The sequence below is a fragment of the Hippopotamus amphibius genome, chromosome 1 (genome assembly GCF_030028045.1).
Source record: "Hippopotamus amphibius kiboko isolate mHipAmp2 chromosome 1, mHipAmp2.hap2, whole genome shotgun sequence".
Taxonomy (NCBI): Eukaryota; Metazoa; Chordata; class Mammalia; order Artiodactyla; family Hippopotamidae; genus Hippopotamus; species Hippopotamus amphibius.
In genome coordinates, this window is record NC_080186.1 from 22612786 (window position 1) to 22635768 (window position 22983).

The following is a 22983-nucleotide window of genomic DNA, read 5'->3' on the forward strand; positions in this document are numbered from 1 at the left end:
GGGTGAATAAATTGTTTATCCATTAGCAGTCAAGCAAGATATTTAAACCTAAAGAAATCTGCTAAGAACTTCTCTTTTGGGAACATTTTCTTTGATATTTTTCTCACGTTATTTGCTCTGTTAATATGTAAAATTATCATGAATAAATCTTATTGCAAATCTGATTCTGGTTGCTATTAATCATTCAGGAAATAGGAGTCAGTAAAGCTGCACATAGACAGACCCACTAACAGGAAAGGCAGGGAAGGAACCTCTGCTTCAGCAGATCAGTAAGAGATATTGTCAGCCAGTCTTTCTTGGAAAGTTCTTTTGTTTTTACCATATCTTCACTCTTCTCTGTGGCCTAGTAATTGTCTTATGCTCACTCCTAAAACAGAGATAACTTATTGACGTGTTCAGTTCTGAGAATATTAATGTTTTAAATCAGCTTTGGAACTATTTGATTTATTTATACCAAGTTTTAAAAATAACTTTTTCCTAACCCACTTAATCAGTCATTACAACACATGTAATTGTCACATCTGTTAGAAGCATTTTTAATATGCTGAATTTGTCTTTTTTTTTTTTTAAAGAAGCACTCTACAAATTAATAGTTATTAATGCCGCTATGATCATATTGAAAATTGAGGTTGCGGTGGGTGTGGGTGTGTGGGTGTCAGGAGAGCTTGCTCCTATAATGTGGAATTAAGAGAAGGTACACTGCTCAATCTCTCACTTCACCTTGGTAAACCTTATTGCTTATCTTACTCTCACAGTTCTAGATTCTATTGTATCATTCAGGTGATTACTTAAAACCAACACTCCACGTTTCAAAGTGGTGTGTTTACTAGCACAAAGTATGTACCTTGTGGCCATGTCTGAGTACTATAAAATTTTGTAGTGTTTCTCCAAAGCCACATTCCTTATAGGAATTTATTGAAAATGTTAACATGGAAAGCCATTTCATTATTACAGGATTTTTCGGGAAGAGAAGACACAGCTAATTAATATCTAATCATCGTTTTCTGTTGTATGTAATTCTGTGGAATCAAGATGCTATTTTCTAGATATCAAATTGGGATATAGTATTTTTCTGAAGTGCTTGTTATGGCTTTAATCATTTTTTGAATTGGGACTTCTGAGAAATCCTGCCCAGTGTGTTTAATTGTTTCCAAACTAAACGATCAGAGTTTTTGTGCTGGTGATAGCCCCTTCCTCCCCGTCTCCATCTTTCCAACTCAGCCCTTCTTCGAATAATGAAATAAACTTGACTGGTCATATCTGGTCTCCTAGACATGTTTAGTGTAACCTTTAAAATATGCTCAATCGCTTTGATTTCTATAGCTCTATTCAGGTTTGAGAACACTCATTTGATCTGTGGAGTCCTTGCTGGTGAGTGCAGTGTTAAGGCAAAATTTTCTATTATCTAATAGTTAAAATTTTGCATCAGGCACTAATTTTACAGCTGTTTGCTTTTACATTCACCTATTCTGGGGATAATCTAATAACAGCACTATTTAGGAAATTATAAAAACTATGCTTGTAGGATCATTGTCATTGGCAAATTCCATTTGCTGGCATTTGTGAAATGCTGCATTATGGAGTGATTTTCCTACAATAGGCAATTTTACCAACTGTAATTTAATAAAAGCCAGCATCTTCCTAAGTAAGCTCCTTTATCCAGATGTAATTTTTATATGCCAGAGAATAGCAACAGACCATGAAAATGACTCAAGTTTTGTAGAGAAGCTAGTGAGCACTACAAGGATGTATTTCTAGCCAGGGACCAGTAACATACCAACTTTATTAAAAAAAAAAAAAAGTAGGGGAGGATATATCCAAGAGAGAATATATTGAGAAGGAAGAGAAACGTATTGCATGATTAAGAATGATACACTAGAGAGAAAAGATAGAATTTTAAAATCAGCTTTTGCTAGCCACATGGTTACTCTGTTGTTAGTTTATCCCCATCTTGAGTGTTTGTGATTCTAATGTCCTTTTCTAAACCGCCAGTTGGCCTGAGTTTTCCACTGAAAGTGTATCAAAACTATTATTTATGAAGCTTTTGGGGGTGGAGGGACCAGGGGATGTTTTTCTTTTTGGTGACTTTTGTTCTCCTTTCTTCGTTTGTTTCCTTTTTTGGCTGAAGAATGGGCTACTGCTGCTTGACCTGTCATCTTTATGTGCTGTTTACACATGGCTTTTACAAAAGAAGCCATTACCACATCTGATTTATCTCTTATTGCAAGTGCCCCTTTAAAAGGATTTGTTTTAACTTAACAAATTACCGAAAAAAAAAATCACCAGGTTAGCGTTATTATATAACCAAGGGAAACACCGATGTTAATTTTTCAAAATAGGAATGAGACTACAAATATCGATAATATAGTAATGTATAAAGACATATGTATTGTTTTTTAGAGCTTTTTCCCAAGGCACTTAAAGCCATTCTTTGCTGAGACATAAACTTGCCATGTTTTGTTAGAAGTATGTGGAAACAAAGCACTCGCAATTAACTGATCTTATCAGGATTGGAGTCTACATTTTTTAGTTTGCATGTTGCAGACCATTTGGGGGTATTATTTAAATACATCTTGATAATTTCAGTGACTGTAATATTTATTGTTTACTTTAGTTAAGAACCAGAAGCTGGACTCTTCTGCTGGGTATCTTCCTTCTGTGCTTAGCAAGATAACCTCGATTCCTGATGGTTCTGTGGGCATTGGCAGTGCAGAGCACTTCTTACTGGGTTTGCAAAGCAAGGGTAATGTGCTCTGTGGGTGTATGTGTGTCTGTGCACACCCCTCCTCCTCAGTCCCACTGCCACCTTCTTCTCCCTTTTTCTTATCAAAACTTATTTTTTTAATCAAAACTTATTTTTTAAAATTATATAAGCCTAACGAATCCCCAAACCCCCTTTTTTCCTGATGTACAGAAATGCTGATTAACTTTTCCTGAGGTATTTGCATTTCAACAGGCCACAAAGTCATTGCAAAGATGATGGTGATATTACAGAGTTGATCATATCATTAAGCAGTATTTCCAAGGCCAGTCCTAACGCTCAGTTTAATTCATTGAATGGCAAAATAGAATGAAGAGAATGTGAAAACCAACAGTAGTTTAATAGATGTGGTGGATATAGGGTTCCATTGGGTAAAGTGACTATAGAGATAGTATGCTAAATCTCAGAGTCTCTTTTTACAGAAAATTTAGGAATTTCTGGACGCCGAATCTGTGGGTCGTAACATAAAAAGATATGTTTTGGGCTTAGAAACAGCAATAAATCTATTAAGCTTTAAAATGATTGTAAATTTTGTGACTAATCAGAAATGTTCTCAAAACTATTAAAAATGGCCTATCCGGTGTTCTTCATGAGAATCTTGGCTCAGGAATATTTAAATATCCTCATAGTGTATCAATTTTAGTTCTTATCTTCTATCACAATTTCTTTCTTCTAAGTTCTACCTGGTGATGTCCTCTAAAATATGAGAACCTGGCTCAGAAAGTGCTAAGCTGAAAGGAAGACCAGCCTTTGTTAAATCCATGGGTTGGCTAATTTGGATACTCAAGAAACAGTTACTTCCATATAGGGACTGGTTCTGGTCATGTTTCTTTGCAAAAAATAGTATTTTAAGAAATATAGTACAAAGACAAATAATATCTAGTATTTGCAAATAATCTTGTTTTATAGCACTTTATTTTGAACACTCTACACGGTTAACCCTCACAATAGCCATTTCAGGTAGGTAGTGGTGTTCTTGCTTTCTGTGATAAAATTGAGTCTCACAATGGTTCAGGGAACCAGCAGTTATTTTTTGTTTTTTTTTATATTTATTTATTTCGTTGTGCCAGGTCTTAGTTGCGGCAGGCGGGCTCCTTAATTGTAGCATGCATGTGGGATCTAGTTCCCTGACCAGGGATCAAAGCCAGGCCCCCTGCATTGGGAGCATGGAGTCTTAACCACTGAGCCACCAGGGAAGTCCCAAGAAGAAGCAGTTTTTAAGTGAGAGAACTAGAGCTACAACCCAGGTCTTTGATCTTTCAGTCGAGTGATATTCTGTTATGTCACTTAGTCCCTAAATGAAAATGTGATGAAAGTTACAGAAAGTGAATTAAGGAGAAGATTGGAATTTATGAGACTCTAATGACTTATAAAATTAGGTATTAAAAATGGTGCTCTAAGATCCCCAAACCACTAATGAGTTGATTTATTAATACTAGACTGCCCTTAACTTACCTTAAATCCCTCAGGTTGTTTCACAGAATGTCCCAGAACGTGAAATAGAATCTTTCAGTCAGTAGGAACCAGAAGATGGGAATAAGACATGAAGCCTTGCCTGTTGCTGAGGCAGAGTCTCAGGGCTTTTGTTAGGCCTTGGGGATAATCTCGTTCCTGGTTTGAAAAATAAAAATCATTCAATAAAAAGAATTGATTTTTGTTTTTTGAAAAGAATAGTTGTTTCCTTTACGTATTTACTGGGGATATTTAGATAGATCAGTAGTTCAAATTCCCATCAATTAAATCAAACCTCAGCTACCAGGTCTGAGGAAAATGAGATTGGTGTCCAAAAGCGAACAAACCAAAAACTCCTTGTCATCAAGCCGAAAGACATTTTGTAACTCTAATAAGTATTTGTTCTTCATCAAAGAAAGTATTTTTGGTTTTCTGTGCTTGAGCCTCTAAGTATATTTATGTAAAAGTGAAACTTGCTGATTTGGAAGGGGGTGTTTGATGCTATTGAAGATGGCATTGGTCAAGTGGGTTAAGACAGGATATTTATGCAATTTGGTGAGAATTTGTATTTTGGTCTGGCCAGACTAAAAGTCCCTTTTCCAATCATCATTTGTGTTTCCTTCTTCTCAATTTAGTCCACTTGATAAAATAAAATGTCACCTTAGCATGTTAATTGCCCTTCCCTTAAAATTTGTCTTGTACAATTTCAGCAGGTAAGAAAATACATATTTATTTATTTGTCTGTAATGCCTATTTGAACATGCACTATATATATGATGATAAAATTTTCACAGGTATTCTATAGATAGACCTTTGAAAATACTAAGTAGAATATGAAGGAAAAGGATTTTTCTGGAAACTTAATATTAAACATATATTGATGCCAAGACTCGCATTAGAAGTTAGCTTTGTAACTGATATGACTCTATTTTCTTCCTTCTTTCAGAGTTGTTCTGTCAGCTAATTCTGCTAATGGTGGGCTCAGTAACATTGTTGACTAGCTTATTTCTGTGCTTAGTGTAATGTTATAATACCTGAGAATGTACAGAAAATAAGACATTGTAATTCAGCTTACTGACCAATTCTAATAAGGGTTTGCCTTCTCCCCAAGGTTCCACCATTGCCCCATCCACCACATAGCCCTGAGTTTATTATGCAGACATACTTAACTGCTCTCAGCACATATCACTGTTATTATCTTCATTCAGCTAAATCTAAGTACCCTGGAAAATGAATCACTTCTTTCTTTTATTTATCTCAAAATCACCTAAAAGAGGATTCTCTTCTGAGGTGGCAATTAAACAACTATTTATTGAATTTGGTCATTTCATTCTGATGTCGTATACTTAATTTCAGTAAAAGAAGACCTCAGCCTGAGGTGTAGGGCACTCAGCCAAAACAAAACAAAACAAACAAAAAACCACACACACACACACACACACACACACACGAGAAATATAAAGCATTCTGATGTAAAGTATGATAGTGTTTATCTGTAGTCTATATCACTAATCTAGAGTTAATGTTCAAATCAGTTCTTGGATACTTTAATATTTTATATTCCCAGTTGCTATCTTGACTTTGGCAAGAAGGTGATAATTTTCCTTAAGTGTCTTCACTGTTTCAAAGACAGATGTCTAATAAGAAATTCACAGAAAATCTGTGACAACTCACAGATACAATCATATTTTTATTCATATTCCTGGGAATATCCCTGCCATGTCTAAATCAGAAAACATTAAACAAAATGTAATGAAGCTACACCTTAAATTTGAGCTATTTCTTTTATACTCAAATAGATTTTCCATCATCGTTGACTTTGACTTTCAAAATCCACTCACTAATTTACTACAGTTTTATATTTTATTCTCTATATAAAAGAGAATTTTTATACTATTTACCAGTTACTGACATTTCTTATTCTTTTCATTAACTATTTTTTCATTTAGGAAACCATTAAGGTTTATTTTTAACTGTTTTCAAAGGATTGGAGGATATTAAGGACTTATCAGCACTTCCTTCATAAATTGTTTACCAGACTCTTCGGGTTTTACAGATCGTTTCTTTATGAAACCAATGTAAAAGCCTGCATAAGAAAAATTATTTAATAGCATTTTTATTACAAAGGTAATGCATATTCATTTTAAAAAGGTTGGGAAATACAGAAAAACAGAAAGAAATAAATTAAATTATTTGTAATCCTAACCCTACTGGTATTTTAGTATACCTTGAGGTCTTTTTCAACATTGGAAAATATAATTTTTAAATGAATAAGAAATAAAACATAGCATATTATCAAGAGGGGATTTAGTTTTTGAAGTTAGCATTTTTGCCTTCTTCCCTTATTCCAACAATCTGATCATGGTCCTGAAATGAAAGTATATCCCTGAAATCATATGACAGGGTTGCCAGTGAAAAAGTTGCTGTTCTTTACTTGGTCCTTAACTGATTTTAATGTATAGGAAGATAAAATGAGACAATAGCAGGTTCCCTTCCTCCCTCCCTTCCTTCCTTCCTTCCTTCCTTCCTTCCTTCCTTCCTTCCTTCCTTTCTTTCTTCCTTCCTTCCTTCCTTCCTTCCTTCCTTCCTTCCTTCCTTCCTTCCTTCCTTCCTTTCTTCCTTTCTTTCTTCCTTTCTTCCTTTCTTCCTTTCTTCCTTTCTTCCTTTCTTTCTTTCTTTCTTAGAAAGGAATTGTTTTCCTGTTGCCATCTGGAGGTAAAATTGGACTTCACTAAGCAAGGTATAAGGACAAAATGTGTGTGGGGAAGACTACTGCATAGGTCCTCCAGAAAAAAACTTACGTGGCTCTTGCTTATGTAGCAAAATTTTAGAAGGATTTTCAGGATTTATTTCCATTGTGATGCTTATAGGATAAGAGAGTCTTGTCAGCATAACTGTACTTCTCTCAATAGTCTCTTCAAATATATAAATCCCTTCCTTCAAAAATAACCTAAAAAGAAAGACTCTGGATTGCATTTAATGGAGTAGCAGCAAAATACCTATAAAACACCTATCTCCTGCTCTTAATGATGTCTGTAATCCCTAAGTCAAGGGAGACATTATTTATAACTCACAAAGGCACATACATACTCAGGGTTTGACAATCCTGTGACATAATCTGTTTGAACAAGTCATTTTCAAGAGAAAGCCTTTGGGGAAAAAAATCTCTTGATTTCTGAATTATCATACTTAGCAGGAACCATTGACTTTTTAAGTAAAATTGAGAATTTTCAATCAAATAATGTTCCTGCTCACTTAAATATTGGTCTAACATTCTTCCTTCTCATATTCTTGAAACCAGCTAGACAGCCTTGTGGTACTTTATACAGACAGTTGGTCTCTCTATTGTAGCATCCTTCTTAGAGATCCTGCATCAGGCCACACAAGCAACACATTAAATCTCAATTTTATCTGTCAGTGTGGATGGTTCAGATGCAGTCATATATTTGTTCATATCCTTGAGAAGATCCCTTTAAAGTTTCCTGGCCAATTTGGTATATGCAGCTGTACAGAATCTTAGATAATCCAGTGGCGCATGCTGATGGCCATAGCCAAAGGCACCACACTGTCAGTTAAAATTCCTCGCTCACGTTAGATGCTAAATTGTGGGTGTCTTATGTCATGGGGATTTTAGATCTTCTTTTCGCCCCAGTCTTTTCTTCTGGCTTTCCAGCTTTCTCCTTGTATTTCAAAGTACAGTGTCGACCACTAAAATCAGACTCTGCTGCGAGGACTTTGGACAGTCTTTGTACTTCCCAAAAAAATAGTCAGGTTTAGTGTATATTCTTTTGAACATAATAGGACATGTCCTTCGAGCCTACTTAAAATACTTTCTGTTGCCATGGGAAGAAATGGGCTTTTGAATCAGATACTGACCTTAGTTTAAACCCCAGTTCCACCACTTCCTAGCTCGGACTTGCTTACCTTCTCTGTTTCTTCATCTATAAAACAGAGATAGTGACTACCTCACAGGGAGGTTGTGAAAAATTAAATGAGAAAACATGTTAGAGTGACTGTCACATGGTGAACATGCAATAATATTAGTTTTCCTCTTATTTTACTGATGTAGGAGATAGAATGCTGGACTAGAATGCTGGTCTGGTCAAGTGGGCCACTTTTTATGTTCTTTCTAAACAAGCCTTTTCAGTTTTTGAATAGCACAAGGCAAAGTAGTTCTCAGGTCTCCTGGATTTATTTAGTATAATTTCAACAAGTTTTTACTGAACATCTATTACATACCAAAAACTGTGCAGGAGAGATATAGAGCTAAGAAACTTAGGAAGTTCTTATCAGTCTATTGGAAAAGACAGATGACTAAACCAATAATGACAGTACAATGGGAACGAAAGAGGCATGGTATCTAAACATACTTTAGGCGGCCAGGGGAAACTTCCAGAACTGACAGCTGAGTATGGACTTGCAGGAAGAAGGAACAGTATGATATTGACAAAGGCATAGAGGCAAAAGAAAGCATGCTGTGTTCTAGGAACTGCAAATGGTCTTGAAATAATGGAGAGAAAGGTGTGTGTGGAGGTGTAGCAGGGTGAAGCTGGAGAGAGAGATAGGAGTCATACCTTAAAGTATTTTCTATGTCTTAGTAAAGAACCTGAACTTTAACCAGAAGGCAATGAAGAACCACTGGAGGATTTTAAGCTGAAAAATGGAATTTTCAATTTTATTTTTTTGTTTTCTTTTTTCTTTTTTTTAAAAGATTTATTTATTTATTTATTTTTGGTTGTGTTGGATCTTTGTTGCTGTGCATGAACTTTCTCTAGTTGTGGCGAGGGGGCTACTCTTTGTTGCGGTGTGCAAGTTTCTCGCCGTGGTGGCTTCTCTTGTTGTGGAGCACGGACTCTAGGCACATGGGCTTCAGTAGTTTCGGTGCCTGGGCTCAGTAGTTGTGGCTTGCGGGCTCTAGTGTAGGCTCAGTAGTTGTGGCTCACGGGCTTAGTTGTTCTGCGGCATGTGGGATCTTCCCGGACCAGGGATCAAACTTGTGTCCCCTGCGTTGGCAGGTGGATTCTTAACCACTGTGACACCAGGGAAGTCCTCAATGTTTCATTTTAGAAGTAAATACTTTCACAGCAGAATAGAGGATGTGTTCGGGAAATTTCTGAGATGAGAGAGAAAGAAGGAAGAAAGAAAAGAAGAAAAATTGTTTAGGGCATTAATAGTAAGTGGGATGAGGCATTATTAGAGCCCGAATGAAGACAGTAAGTGTAGGAACAGAGAAGAGCAGATAGATAAAGGAGATAGTAAAGCAGAAAAGCTGAGTTTAGTTTGGGGCATATTGCATTCCACATGCCTGGGAGAGTGTCCAGTAAGTAGTTGGCTGTGTTTTCCAAGAGATCTGGACAGCAGAGCCAACTGGAGCAGCTGATTTGACCATATGTGAGAGTGCTCTAAGTGGTAATCCAACCCAACTATTATCAGTTTTCCTTTTATTTCCAATGACTAATACATGTTAGGTGATCAGTAAATATTTGTTGAATTGATATTACTGTGGCTACAGCTTTTACCCTCAGTCTCCTCTATTCCTGCTTTGAAAAAAATGATTGATCTATCTAATTTTACTCAGCAGTAGGCAACTTTAGGCCAGGTGGTGCTGGCCTAAGCAATGTTTAATTCACAAATGGCTTCCTGATGACAGACTACTACTTATCACTTGAGCAGACTGGTATAAAATTGGCTCTTACTTGATTATCTTAGGTATTTTCCTGGTAATTAATCAGCCTTCTCTGTTAGGACAGAATTATTTGGAGAAGCCATGAAGTGCCTCTCCATGTGAGTGGGTTTGGATATGCTATTTACAGCACTCGAGCTAGCATATAGCAATTTGAGAAAGCCTATTTGTTTATTACCAGCTGGTCTATTTTTGGGGAGCTCCATAACAGTTTGTCTGACTCAAAAGAAATGGTGAGACAAGTGCCCTAGAAAGTAGTACTGCGTGCTAATAACATAACAACAAACTCATTCTAGTGTCCCCCAGGCCCTAGCCTATTATAGGTGCTCAGGTAATGTTGACTGAATTAAGTGACTCTGCATGGTAATTGAAAATTTACAGAGTGCTTTCGTATATATTGTTGTATTTGATCTTCAGAACCCTGTGAGCCAAACCAAGTATTATTCTGGCTTTAAATACGAGGAAATTCGTATACCCTTACAAGAGTAATTTATGTATCTCTGATAAATCTGCAGACAGAGACAAGTTTCTGTTGTCATCTCTCAATTCCATTTTTCATGTCCTAAGTAATATTCATGATCAGTCCATGAAAGACCTGCCTAATGTGAGTTCAACTTCTGCCACTTTTAGATGTTCTTGAGTTGACTGTTCTTAGAAGTAAACTTGGGCTGGAGTTCTTGAGTGCAGTGCATCTTTTCTTGCCTTATTAGGCCACTGGTTTATATTCGTCACAATGTAGGCTGCTTTACAACTTAAGGAGCAGCAGTGATTTTTTTTTTTAACATAATACATATAGTGTGATTTGAATAGTAAAATGTATAAGCTGGTCCAAGCACATGTCATTTACTCCAGGAACACCTTTTTAAACAAGTCCATTTCTGTTAAGTTCTATATGGCATGTAATATGATAAATTGATCTTAGCAAAATTTCAGTCCTCAGTGGCTTATTTACAGCTCTCTGGTGAGCACATGCAGCTTTTCCTAACATTTGGCTTCTGTTAGATTGTTCATTTCTCAAATGGTTCATATTCTTTTCCTACTAGTATGAATTCCTACTCTTCTTCCACCCACAGCACCTTTCTTTAAACTTTAGGAGTAAGTCCATCTACTGTGATGTTATCTTCTCATCCACATTCTCTTCAAAGTTCTTATTTTAGATCTGTTTTTCCTGTGATGTGAGGCACTTAGCTCAGGAGAGAACTCTGTGTTTCCAGGATTTATTTCTCTTAGGAGTTGGAGATACTATGTCATTCGTCTGTGGAGAAATACTTCTCAGCTGCTAAGGCACGTTTATTCTGCTTACAAAATGTTTCACTATTTTTGACATTATAGTTAATTCTTTGACCATGATTGGATTAAGTCTGTGCTAGATGTGTTCAGCTTCCATATCTCTGCCAACCAAAGGCTAGATTTTAGCTTCTCCATTATGGGCCAGCATGATGATACATATGGCTTGGAGATATGTGGAATGTTTTTCAATCTGATCAGACTCCTCGAGCATATGTTTTATTGATTCATAAATTGCATTGTGTCCTGTGCATAGTAAAGAGTTAGGTATTTAGGAATAGTGACTCCTCTAGGTATGAAGAGTATGCGTTAATACAGAGAAAACCATAGTAATACGAAGTGCTTGGTACCATGTGAGGCACATCAGAATCATTTCTTAGATTAACCATGTTGTAGAAATAGGACCAAAATGACGTTGGAATTGCTTAAGCTGCTGACATGTTTAGTGCACAGTAATTCTTCCTTTTGAGCACCTCAGGAAGCTAAGATTCTTGGTTTATATTCGTGTTAATATTTTTGAGGCCTCTTAGAAATCATTGTTGATTCTCAGAGTTCACTCTATTCCCCACATATTGCTAATCTTCTTGCTTTTGTATGTGTTCATTCATTTGTAGAATATAAATGGCATTCGCACAGAGGAGGTGGCTGCCATGACCAAGGGGCCATCTACCAACCCTGACTCTGAATGGGAGGGTCCCAAGCATTCAGTAATTTCTAGTAAGAGCCAAATGACCACCCCGTCGGAGTCTCCACAAAACTTTGACTTTGGCTCCCTCTCCATAAGCAGCAAGGAGACAGAAGAGAAGGAGCAGGGGGCAACTGGCTATCTTGGTATTAAGGAAGTGCCGAGAGGTCCAAGTGGGGAATGCGTAAGAGTGGAGGAACAGGCCAGTGCCTTAAAGTCCTCCATACCACCAGCTTCCCCTCAGCTGCAACTTGGTGAAAAAAAGGCAGAGAGTAGTGAAGAACATGTTACACCAGCAGAGCCTGTTGGAAAGCAAAATGGATCATTTCTTGACTCTCGTGTGGGTAACCAGTTCCCCACCCTCATTCGAAGTTTCCAGGTAGTAACTGATTCAATGATGCAGATCTAATGACTCACTTTGGGAGAGGGCCAGAATCTATTCTGTGGAGGAGGTGGTGGTGGTGGCGGTGGTGAGGGTAGTAGCCTCTCGGCTTTTTTTCAAAATCACAGAATAAAATTGAAGTTCTTGATTACTACAAAGAAATGTATTCAAAGTCATTAACACCATGGCTAGAAACGCTTTCTCCCCTGATGACTTAATAAAACTCTTAGGGGTAAACTCCAGCTGTTTATCTGTATGAAGCTGGTGTAAGTACATTCCTCTTTTCCTTGCTCAAGTATGGGCTATGTAAAGAGATGAATTTCTGAGCCATCTATGATGAGGAGCCTTCAGTGTTCTGAGACCCTGCTCAAAAAATTCAAATACTCTTAATTAAAAGGGGTAACTGACTTTTTAAATGAGGAGTCAGGCCCCAAATAATTTTTTATGTACCACAGCCACATAGTGCAGTCCACCACTCCCACTGACCCCACTCACGGGAGCTTCCATGACCACTAATCTCCTATGCTAAGGTGGATGGCCACTTAACTTTACCACAATCAAATGGTAGTCTTAGGGTGATTTATAGTCTTGGGGAAGGCAAGCTGATGGACAAGAAACCTTTGATATTTCGCTAATGTTCATTCTTCTGAAATTCTGAGATGAATCACCAGGTGGTGGTAGAACTGATTATTTTCTCTCCAGTTTTCCAAATACTGTTTCTTTTTAATAACTCCAAAGTGAATGTCTGACATTGATTTGAAAGAAGTTAATGAATTCCACGGTAATGTGTTCCAATGCCACTGCTATTTCATGTACCGTTTGTACTTAGGGGAGGAAATGTGGCTGATTTTCTTAATTTTAATGGTACAGTCACAAGGACAAACAAAAGTGAGTGCTATTTGGCAAATAGTTTTATATTCAAATTCTGAAGGTCAGTCTGAAGTGTTTTATATCACCAGTCGTAACTGTCTGATATTATAGCTTTCCATTAAGCATATGAAAGTGATTACAGTCCTGCTGTTCTTTAATATCTTTCATGAATTGACACCGTGTCAGGGCTACTTTGGAAGAGTGTCCAAATCTTGGGTAGAGACTGAGCTAGCCCTTTGCTTGATAAGAGCAATCACTTTGATCAGATCAATGTCAGAAGATTAGTTTTCCACAGCCTTCAGGAGACTCCAGTAACTCTGTTTCTTTACTGCTTCACAGCCTCCCCTGGTGAAGACTCAGACTGTCACCATCTCAGACACTGCCAATGCTATGAAAAGTGAAATTCCAACCAAAGATGTCCCTATTGTCCACACTGAGACCAAGACCATCACTTATGAGGCTGCCCAGGTGGGACACGGTTTGATGTTACAGAACCAAAGACTGCAGTAAACATGATAAATAACCTTTCTTCACAGGGTTTCTAATCACTTGCTGCAAATAATGCTCGGCTTTTCTGGGGCAATTCTTTTCAGAAGAGGTTGCTGATCTCAGGATGTCCCCAAATACTTTATTAAAAGCAAAATTATCTTGGATCTGATTGGTTATATCCACCCAAATCAGTTAGGGAAGGCAGTCTAGTGTAATGGTTGAGAACATGGGCTTTGGGCCAAACAAACCTGAGTTCAGGTCCCAGCTTCTTCATTTACTAACTGGAACAAGTGGTTGAACATCTGTGAGCTTGGATCCCCACCCCTCACCCCCACCTCCACCCACATAATGTTAATGTCTACCTCATGGTTCTGTTGTGAAGCTTATGTAAGACACAGTACTGTATGGAATCAACTTGAGCACCACACCTGAAAGTGTAAATAAGTAATAGCTATAATAATTATAATCAACTTATTACAATTACATTTAAAATCATTTAAGAATTTAGTGCTTAAAATATTTTTTACTTCCTTTTAGGAAAATTTCTCCTTCACTGTTAATAATTTGAGCTCTGGTTGCCTATGTTGAGTTGTTTTTCTTTCCTTTTTTATTCATAGAAGTCAAAAGTGAGAAAAACATTTCCCTCTATAAACTGAGCTGTTAATTCATTACTGTGACAAATATTTGTTGAACATTTATATATTAGGCCAAAGCAGTGTACAAGGTGGAGACAGGCCCTACGCTCTGGAACTGACATTCTGGTCAGGAGAAAGAGGCAATAAAACACATAAATGTATGAATTTCCGACAGTGATAAGTGATATAAAGAAACTAAAATAGGATCAAGAGTTAGACAATGTGCAATACCATGAAGAGTTGCTATTTTGGGGCTAGAATAGTCAGGAGAATCCTCTCTGAGAAGCCTGCATGATGGGAAGGAGGCAGCCACGTGGAGCTCTGTTGGGGTGATTTCACATAAATCTCAGTTAATCCTCACATCACCATAAATTGGATGATGATATCCACCTTTAGGAAGCAGTGTTGCTTGCCAATTAAAAGCATGTGCTTTGCAGTTAGACAAGTAGAATTTGTATCCTAGCTGAACCGTGTACAAGCTGGATAACTTTAAACAAATCGCTAATCTCTCTAAGCTTCTGTTTCCTGCCTGTAAAATGGGGGTAATACTACCTACCACTGCAAGATTTGGGGGAGGATTCAGTGAATTGATGTCTGTACAGCGCTTGGCACATTCGTAGACATTCAGTTAACGTTAGTGTGCCTCCCCCTCTCTCTCTTGTGGTCTGGAGCGTGGAGTTTGAGGTTGCTTCAGGTTTTCTGACAGTGGTGATAAAGTGGCCTAATTAAAGCAGTGGTTTTGGAAGATGGTTCCTAAGCTGTATGGTGGATCTATTAAAAAGGAGGGGCTGCCTGGAGACAGGAATACGGCTATGGCAGGTCTGGGGGGATGCTCGTGAAGAACTGAAGTGTAGCCTGAGGCAACGAGAAGAGGGAGCTGTGTCAGGAGAGAGAGATGAAGGAACAGGACTGGGCAGTGAAGGGACTACAAAGGAAGGAGGGGACATTCCTTTAAGATTGTGCAGACTATGAGCCAGGGACGTTTAGGAAAGAAGTACTTGCATACAGGAGGGAACCCTTTAAGTTGTCACTACCATGGAAACAACCTAGCTATCTATCAGTAGGGAACAGGTTTGTAAATTATGGTACATGCAATTAAGGTAATTCTGTGCAGCCATTAAAAAAAGCTTCTGATGGGAATAATCTTCGTGATAAATTGGTAAATGAAAAAACGCAGTGCAGTATGGTATAAATAATGTGCTACTGTTTTATGGGAGGGAAAAGGGTTGTATGTACAGCTGTGTATGAGTAGGCTTATATGTGAATGTACTAACTCTGAATGGCTACTCAAAACACCAGAAAACTACCAGTGGTGGCCTGGGATGAAGAGGCCTGGGACTGCGGACTGTGGTCAGGAGTGGGAGGGAGACTGACATTTTATTCATCTCCATTTTGAAGATTTTAAGTTTTGTAGCATGTGCATATCAAAAAAAATGTTTTTTAATGGTTCAAAATAAATTATTAAAAAAGTTGCTAGGGCCATCCTGCCCACAGAAGCTCGTGTTTGGTTTGAGTACAGCCCCTACAAAAAAGGGAAAGGAAGCAGTCATTTTTAAATATCCTAGCATGTAAGAGAAAGTCAGAGGCATCGTGATGTGCAGGATAAAGCACGTGGGCTTTGGAGTTAGAGAGACCCGGATCTTAATTCCAACACTTGCTAGTTTTGTGACCTTCAGCAAGTCACTTAACCTGTGAGCCTTAGCTTTCTCTTCTGAAAAATACCTTTATGAGGTTATTGAGATAAAGATATCAGTAATATTTGCCTGGCACATTCCAAAATGGTAGCTATTATAATGTTATACATTACGTTTATTTCATTGTAATCAGGCTTAAGACAGTCAGCCAAGGCATAAATTACTTCTTATTGACTAGACAGCGGAGTATAGTTGGGGAAAGCATTGACTTTAGAAATAGATTTCCTGGGTTCAAACCTGCTCCATCACTTAACTAGTGTGCAGTCAAGTTACTGAATCACTCTGTGCCTCAGTTTGCTCATTTGTAAAATGGGGCTATAATAGTTCTACCTCATTGGGTTGTTGCAAGGAATAAATGAGTTAATGTACATAAAATGTGCATTTCAGAATGTGCGTTTCAAATTAAGTTGTCACTACTATGGAAACAACCTAAATGTCCATCAGTAGGGAACAGGTTAAATTATAGTACATCCAACTAAGGTAATTCTTTACAGTTATTTTTAAAAGCTTCTGATGGGAATATCTACGTGATAAATTGGTAAATAGAAAAGTACAATGCAGTATGGTGTAAATAATGTGTAGAAAAAAGTGCCTTGCACATAATAAGCGCCAGATAATTACATGCTATTGTCATTATTTACTATCATTATTTCTGCTTCTGTTTTTATTATCTTGCCAGACAAGTAAACCTGGGAGCCTTTTTGTAGTCCGTCCATAATTCCTACACTTTGGGACATGGTGAGAGGAGGTGGGGAATCAGAATAGGGTTCTGCCGTTTGCATATATGTGCGTGTATGTGTACCTGAGATAACATTTACATACAGTGATATGCACAGATGTTGAGTTCAATTTGATTGGTTTTGACAAATGTATCTACCTGTGTAACCAAGGCACATTTGGGACACAGAACATTTCTGTGACTCCTGACACTTTCTTCATAGCCTTTTCCAGTCCATCCCTACCCCTCTAGGCAGCCACTGCTCTGATTTCTGTCACCATAGCTTGTTTTACCTGTTCTTCGACTTCATATAAATGGAAGTATACAGTCATCCCCTTTTGTGTCTGAACATGTTTTTCAGATTCGTCCATGTTACATGAATCCATGGTTCGTGGTTTTTTATTGTTCAGTAGTATTCCATTGTATGACGGTACCGCAATTTGTTTATCCTTTCATTTGTTTATGGACAGTTGAGTTGATTCCAGTTTGGGGCAAATATACATAAAGCTGCTTTAAACATTCACGTGCAAGTCTTTCTATGGACATATGTTTTCACTTATCTTGGGTAAACACCTAAGAGTGGAACTGCTGTGTCATAGGATAAAGGGATGGTTAACTTTATAAGCAACTGTGAAAGCCACAGTACCATTTTGAGGAAACACTGGTAAGAAAAGAGGCCCCATGTGGGAAGAGTGTAAGTATGAAATCATAACAATGTCTCTTCCCTCTTCTACCTTCTTCAGAGACAGAAAAGGAGGAGTAAAGGGATGGGTGCGAGGTAGAAGAAAATAGATTCTCAGGTTTAATAGAGGTGGAGCTCTTCAAAAAGGTTTAGCCCTCTTGGTACACAAATTCTTTTTTTTTTTTTAATTAAAAAAAATTGTTATTGAAATACAGTTGATTTACAATGTTGTGTTTTAGGTGTACAGCAAAGTGATTCAGTTATACATACATATATGTATGTATAACTGTTCTTTAGGTTCTTTTCCTTTATAGCTTATTACAAGATATTGAGTAGAGTTCCCTGTGCTGTACAGTAAGTCCTTGTTGGTTATCTATTTTATATATAATAGTGTGTATATTTTAATCCCAAACTCCTAATATATCCCTCCCCACCCGCCCTTTCCCCTTTGGTAACCATGAGTTTGATTTCTATGTCTGTGAGTCTATTTCTGTTTTGATACAAATAAGTTCATTTGTATCATTTTTTAGATACCACGTATAAGCGATATCATATGATATTTGTCTTTCTCTGTCTGACTTACTTCACTTAGTATGATAATCTCTAGGTCCTTCCATATTGCTGCAAATGGCATTATTTCACTCTTTTTTATGGTTGATAATAGTCCATTGTGTATATATTGGCCCACAAATTCTTAATAACAACTTATAACGTACTTTTATTTCTAAAATCTCTTTTGATCTTCACAGCAATGCTACAGTGGAGGCAGAGCACATATTACAGGATTGCCTGTTATAAAAATGAGAAAACTAAAACTCAGAAAAGTCAGAATGACTTGCCCAAGGTTCCACAGCCAGCCACTGTCTGAGCTGGGACCGGAACCCCAGTCTTCAGACATGAAGTCTTTACCCTCAGTCCTAGTTCAAACACTTACTAGTATAGAACCTTGACAAATTATTTAACCTCTCTGGACTTCAGTTTCCTTAACTATCCAGTGAGTATAATAATAGTACCTACTTCAGGTATTGAGAGGTGTGATTGAGGTAACAGTGGCATTCTGTGCTTGGCATACACTACGAGTGCAATAGATATTAGTTGAGTCTGAATCTAAGGTAGAGAAATGGGTCTGGGCTGAAGAAAGTGTTAGTGAACTAGCCAATAATATGCCTGTATGAGGGTGGCATGTGTGAAAGACTTAGGTGACACAGTCATGTTCCCTCTCTTTGTTTTGTCTAGATTCCCACCTGGAAGGGAACCCAGCCAGGGACTCTGCTTTTTCCTAATTCTCTTCTCCTCCTTCTGTCTTCCCCCCAGTATCTCAAAGTTTTGGCTCCATGACATGTGGCCCTGCTCATAAAGGGGCTGGAGGCGTCTGCTTATAATACAAATGACTTATATACTAAGAGGCAGAGAAAGATGGTAACCTAACACATTGCTTGCTGCAGGATTCTTTATTGAAAATAATTGTAATTCTCTAAATCACCCTCTGAGTCAGTATACCAGGTATTTTAGGTCATGACTCCCTGAAAAACATGTAGCTGTAGGGCAGCTTCCGTCCTCCTCATCTCATTTGTTTTCATCTTGGTCAGGGGTTGTCAGCAGCTCTGAGTCTGCTAATGGCCCAAATGGTTGCTGATAACTGTTCGTCAGGCTGAGTCTGGCTCCTGCCAACCCTCTCCTCCTTTTTGCTAATGTAATTTCTCAGTCCAATCATAACATATTTATTTTGGTCATAGTACGGTGAGCTCTGGAGAAACAAGAAGTAGCCCCAGCCCTTGTTCTGTGTATTAGTTGTGTAGCCCAGAATTTTAAATACTTTTGAACCTCTCCCATAATGAGGGGGATCCCATTTTAATAATAGTTTCGTTCTCAGAAATGTCATTGAGATATTATATGTATTTCCTCCCACTTTGCCTTAAAAGGACATTTCCTACCTCACGTGCTCCAGTCTTCCTTCTTTGAAGATAGCCTGAGATTCCTTGGCCCTTTAAACTCCAGCAAGAACCCTTGGTTCTTTCTGGAAAGTTCTAGCCTATGATTCGAACCTAGCCACGCTTTAGCAACCAAAAGTTTATACCTGGCTTGGGTGGTGTGTAAAGAGCTCCAGATTCGTAGAGAGGGTTAGACTCTGAGCCTGAGTCTTACCTGGGAGTGCTAATAAGTTTCTGTCTTTTCTATTCATATTCATAGCGCTTGTCTAAGCATCAAAAAAGGTACAGTTTTGAAAGCCATTTGTGAGCTATAAAATGCTGTATACATGTGCATAGTTACTGTCACTCCTGTTGAACCTGTGGTTACACTCCTGCCTGCTTTTTCTGACCCACTCCTGTCACTGACCCAATGCTGAAGAAACTGGACTCATCCAGTTTTTTTAGGAGCTTTGTTCCCAGGGGGTTAATTTTGTTTATTAATTAAGAGATCGCTGTAAGGGAATTGGGCTTTTGCTTTAGAATGTACAGCTGCAGAGCAAAGCTGCATCTATAACATTTGCCTGTGAGGCTTCCCAAGAGGCATGGTGATGAATTTTGTCTCCTTCTGCAGACTGACGACAGCAACGGGGACTTGGACCCGGGAGTCTTGCTGACAGCTCAGACCATCACATCTGAGACCACCAGCAGCACCACCACAACTCAAATTACCAAGGTAACAGACAGCGAGAAGTTCCTTCTGAAATCCAGCGGCATGCCAAGCTTGCTGCGTCTCCGCAAGAACCCCGGTCCTTAAACAAGGGTTTTCAGCTCATCCCTGCTGAGCCAAATTATCCCCAGTGTCCGGGGTGGAAGGGCCCTGCTGCTTTCCCCACCAACAAACCCAGGGAGACCCTGAGCAACCCTGCCTACTTAGTGGACTCATTACACATTTGTCCGTCTCCCTGGTCAGTGAGTCGCCTATCTGGCGGTGAAGGTCAGTTTAAAAAGTCAATTAAAGGGCAGGTGTTGTTGGTATTACTAAGCAACCATATTTTTCCAAGCCCCAAATCAGAACTTGGGGCCTTACAAGGATTTTTTTTTTTTTTGGCTGCACCACATGGCACGTGTGATCTTAGTTCACCGACCAGGGATTGAACCTGCGCCCCCTGCATTGGAAGCGTGGAGTCTTAACCACTGGACCACCATAGAAGTCCCTCACAAAGTATTTTTGTGTCATGTCCAGGATCAATGCCATGGGAACTATAGTTTGGTTGCTGAAATATGAGAATTATTAGGAAAATGTTTAGGGGGGCAAGAGGGACGAAGTATCTAAAATCAGAACTACTCCCAGAAAATCAGAGATAATCCATGTTTGCGTTAGCACTAGAGGAAAAAGCATTTTCTTATAAGTAAGAAATCTGACCAAGCTCCATCATCAACACACAGATGACTGGGAGCCAGTTACTTTATGTGTCTAGACCTTGGTTTCCTCATCTGCCAAGTAGGGAAACCTACCCACGCTGGGGGGATTATTTGAGGATCTTTTGACATCACTAATATGAAAATGTTTTAAAATAAAGAGCCTAATTTCAAGCTGCATGACATTTTCATTCATAGTCTTCTGATTTTTTTTCCTCTTGAAAACAAAATATACAGGAAAAAGAGCAAAAAGAAACACTTGTTTTATTTACTCACTGAAATTCTGTGGTGTTTGGGAGGAAGAAAAGGGTAAAAGTAAATAAATAGAGATATATGACTTTCTGTTTAGCTTACTGAAGATTTTAGCAATACAAGGGAGTAGAGGTGTGCTCATTTTAGCAGGTACAGCCAAGATTTTGACCAAGTGTGTGAGAAAGCTATCCTATCCAGTACCCAGCAGCAGATTAAAATTTGAAGTATAGTTTTCAGACTAATTTCTTGCTGTTGTTTTGTTTTGCTGTTTGGGTTTTTTGTTTTTGTTTTTCTTTCTCATATGATCACCTCCTTTTGGTTTCAGACTGTAAAAGGTGGGATTTCAGAGACCCGGATTGAAAAGAGAATTGTGATCACAGGAGATGCTGATATTGACCACGATCAGGTGGGAATGCTGAGGAGATTCGGGGCGTTGGGGGGGGGTGGTTCTGGGCAGGATGACTGATGGATGCTGGAGTTGGCTTGCAAAAGACAACAGCTTTATCTCCAGAGAGCCCCCTCAGCTACTCCAGCTCTTAATTGAGACAAAGGACAAAGGAAATCAGACCATGGAGGCCTGTGGGATGGGGACCGCAAATTGGACAAGCAGGGAAGTGTAATGCAAAGAACATGGGCTTTAGACTCAAAAGACTTGAGTTCAAATCCTAGTTCCTACCATAGTCCAGCTCGAACTCCCTAGGTCTCTGTTTCCTCATCTGTAAGATAGCATCTTCCTTCAAGGTTGTTGTGAGAATCAAGTGAGATACAGATGTACATCGTGGGGCATGTGGTGGGCTCAAGTAAATGGAGCTGTTGCTGTTCAGGGGCTATCATGTACCCAAACCTGTGCTGGAAAAAGTAGACAATATCAAACAAGCGTGTGGTCTCTGCCCTCAGAGGGACCAGCTAGGGGGACACAGTAGGATGGGCTGGAACTCAGGAGACTTGGAACTTTATTTCTGTCCTAGATCTATCACTAACTTGCTGTATGACCTTGGACAAATCACTTTACCTCCGATATTTTTTTTCCTCTCCTAAAAGAGAGTAGGTTGATCTAGATAATTTCTGGACCCTTTTGAGTGCTAAAATTCTATGCTTTTATGTTAATTAGGTGCTAATTGTGTGCTTCAAGCAATTAGCAAATAATAAGGTCAGGATTAATGTTCCCAATTCTCTGCTGGGTGAGGTTAGAACAGTTAAGCTGCAGAGAAGAGGGGGTGGAAGAGACTGTATGCAAATGCTTCTGGAATCATTGACAGGAGCACTGGAGCAATAGTTCTGTGGCCTTTATGCTGATATGCCGAGTGCCTTTTAAAGAAAATTAAAAATAAAAAACAACTAAGCTGCAGTGCTGGCCATTCCCTTGGTAGCAGGGTTGAGACTTACAGCTGAGAACACCAAGCTGAGGGTCCCAGCAACAAGGCTGCAAAAGCCCAAGTGGGAGGCCTTGCAGCCCGCTTGCCCCAGCTCAGGGGATCCTGCTGCGTTACCAGCCTGCACCCACCCCCTGGGCCTGATGTGATCTGAGCCGCTGCCACATGCTCAGTCTGTGCTAGATGGCATGGGAAGGTGTTTTGGCTTTGGGGTGAGACAGACCTGGGTTGAATCCTGACTCTGCAACTTAACTGGTTGTATGCCCTTGAGCAAGTTATTTTACTTCTGTGAGCTGTAGTTTCACCATCTATAAAATGTGAATAATCATAGGTTTCTTTCAGGGTTATTGTGACAAAGGCACAAGCACACTTAATAGCTCAGAGAGGTGCTCCAGCATCCCTCAGTCTCCGAGGCACGAGGGACACATGGAAGGGATAAGACGTGGTGTGCTCTGGGTGGGGAGGGGGCACTTTAAGAAGGTGCAGCCTGTCAGAGAGAGGGGTGTAGGCCAGAGTAATCAGAGAAAGGGCCTGGGCTGGGCCTTGAAGGGTGAGCAGACCAGTTGGGCAAACAGGGTGAAGGAGGATGAGCAGGGGCCTGTAGAGGTAGCAGTTCCAAAAACGGCTTTCATGGAGTCAGGAGACCTAAAGAGGGATTTCCCTTCTTTCTGTCCCTCCTAGAGGTAGTCTT

At 39.0% G+C, this 22983-nt stretch overlaps 1 protein-coding gene across 13 annotated transcripts in view; it reads left to right on the forward strand.

Annotated features, from left to right (window-relative positions):
* EPB41 (erythrocyte membrane protein band 4.1) overlaps nt 1-22983 on the forward strand; it is a 168665-nt gene that overhangs the window by 142131 nt on the left and 3551 nt on the right. For 6 of the 13 annotated variants that reach the window (XM_057702809.1, XM_057702816.1, XM_057702800.1 and 3 more), the window contains 3 exons: nt 13460-13588; nt 19880-19981; nt 21245-21325. In XM_057702809.1, the coding sequence (XP_057558792.1) occupies nt 13460-13588; nt 19880-19981; nt 21245-21325 (312 nt within the window). Of the gene's footprint in view, nt 1-11797; nt 12248-13459; nt 13589-19879; nt 19982-21244; nt 21326-22983 lie in introns of all 13 variants that reach the window. The other 7 variants (XM_057702769.1, XM_057702777.1, XM_057702759.1 and 4 more) reach the window with 2 other exon arrangements.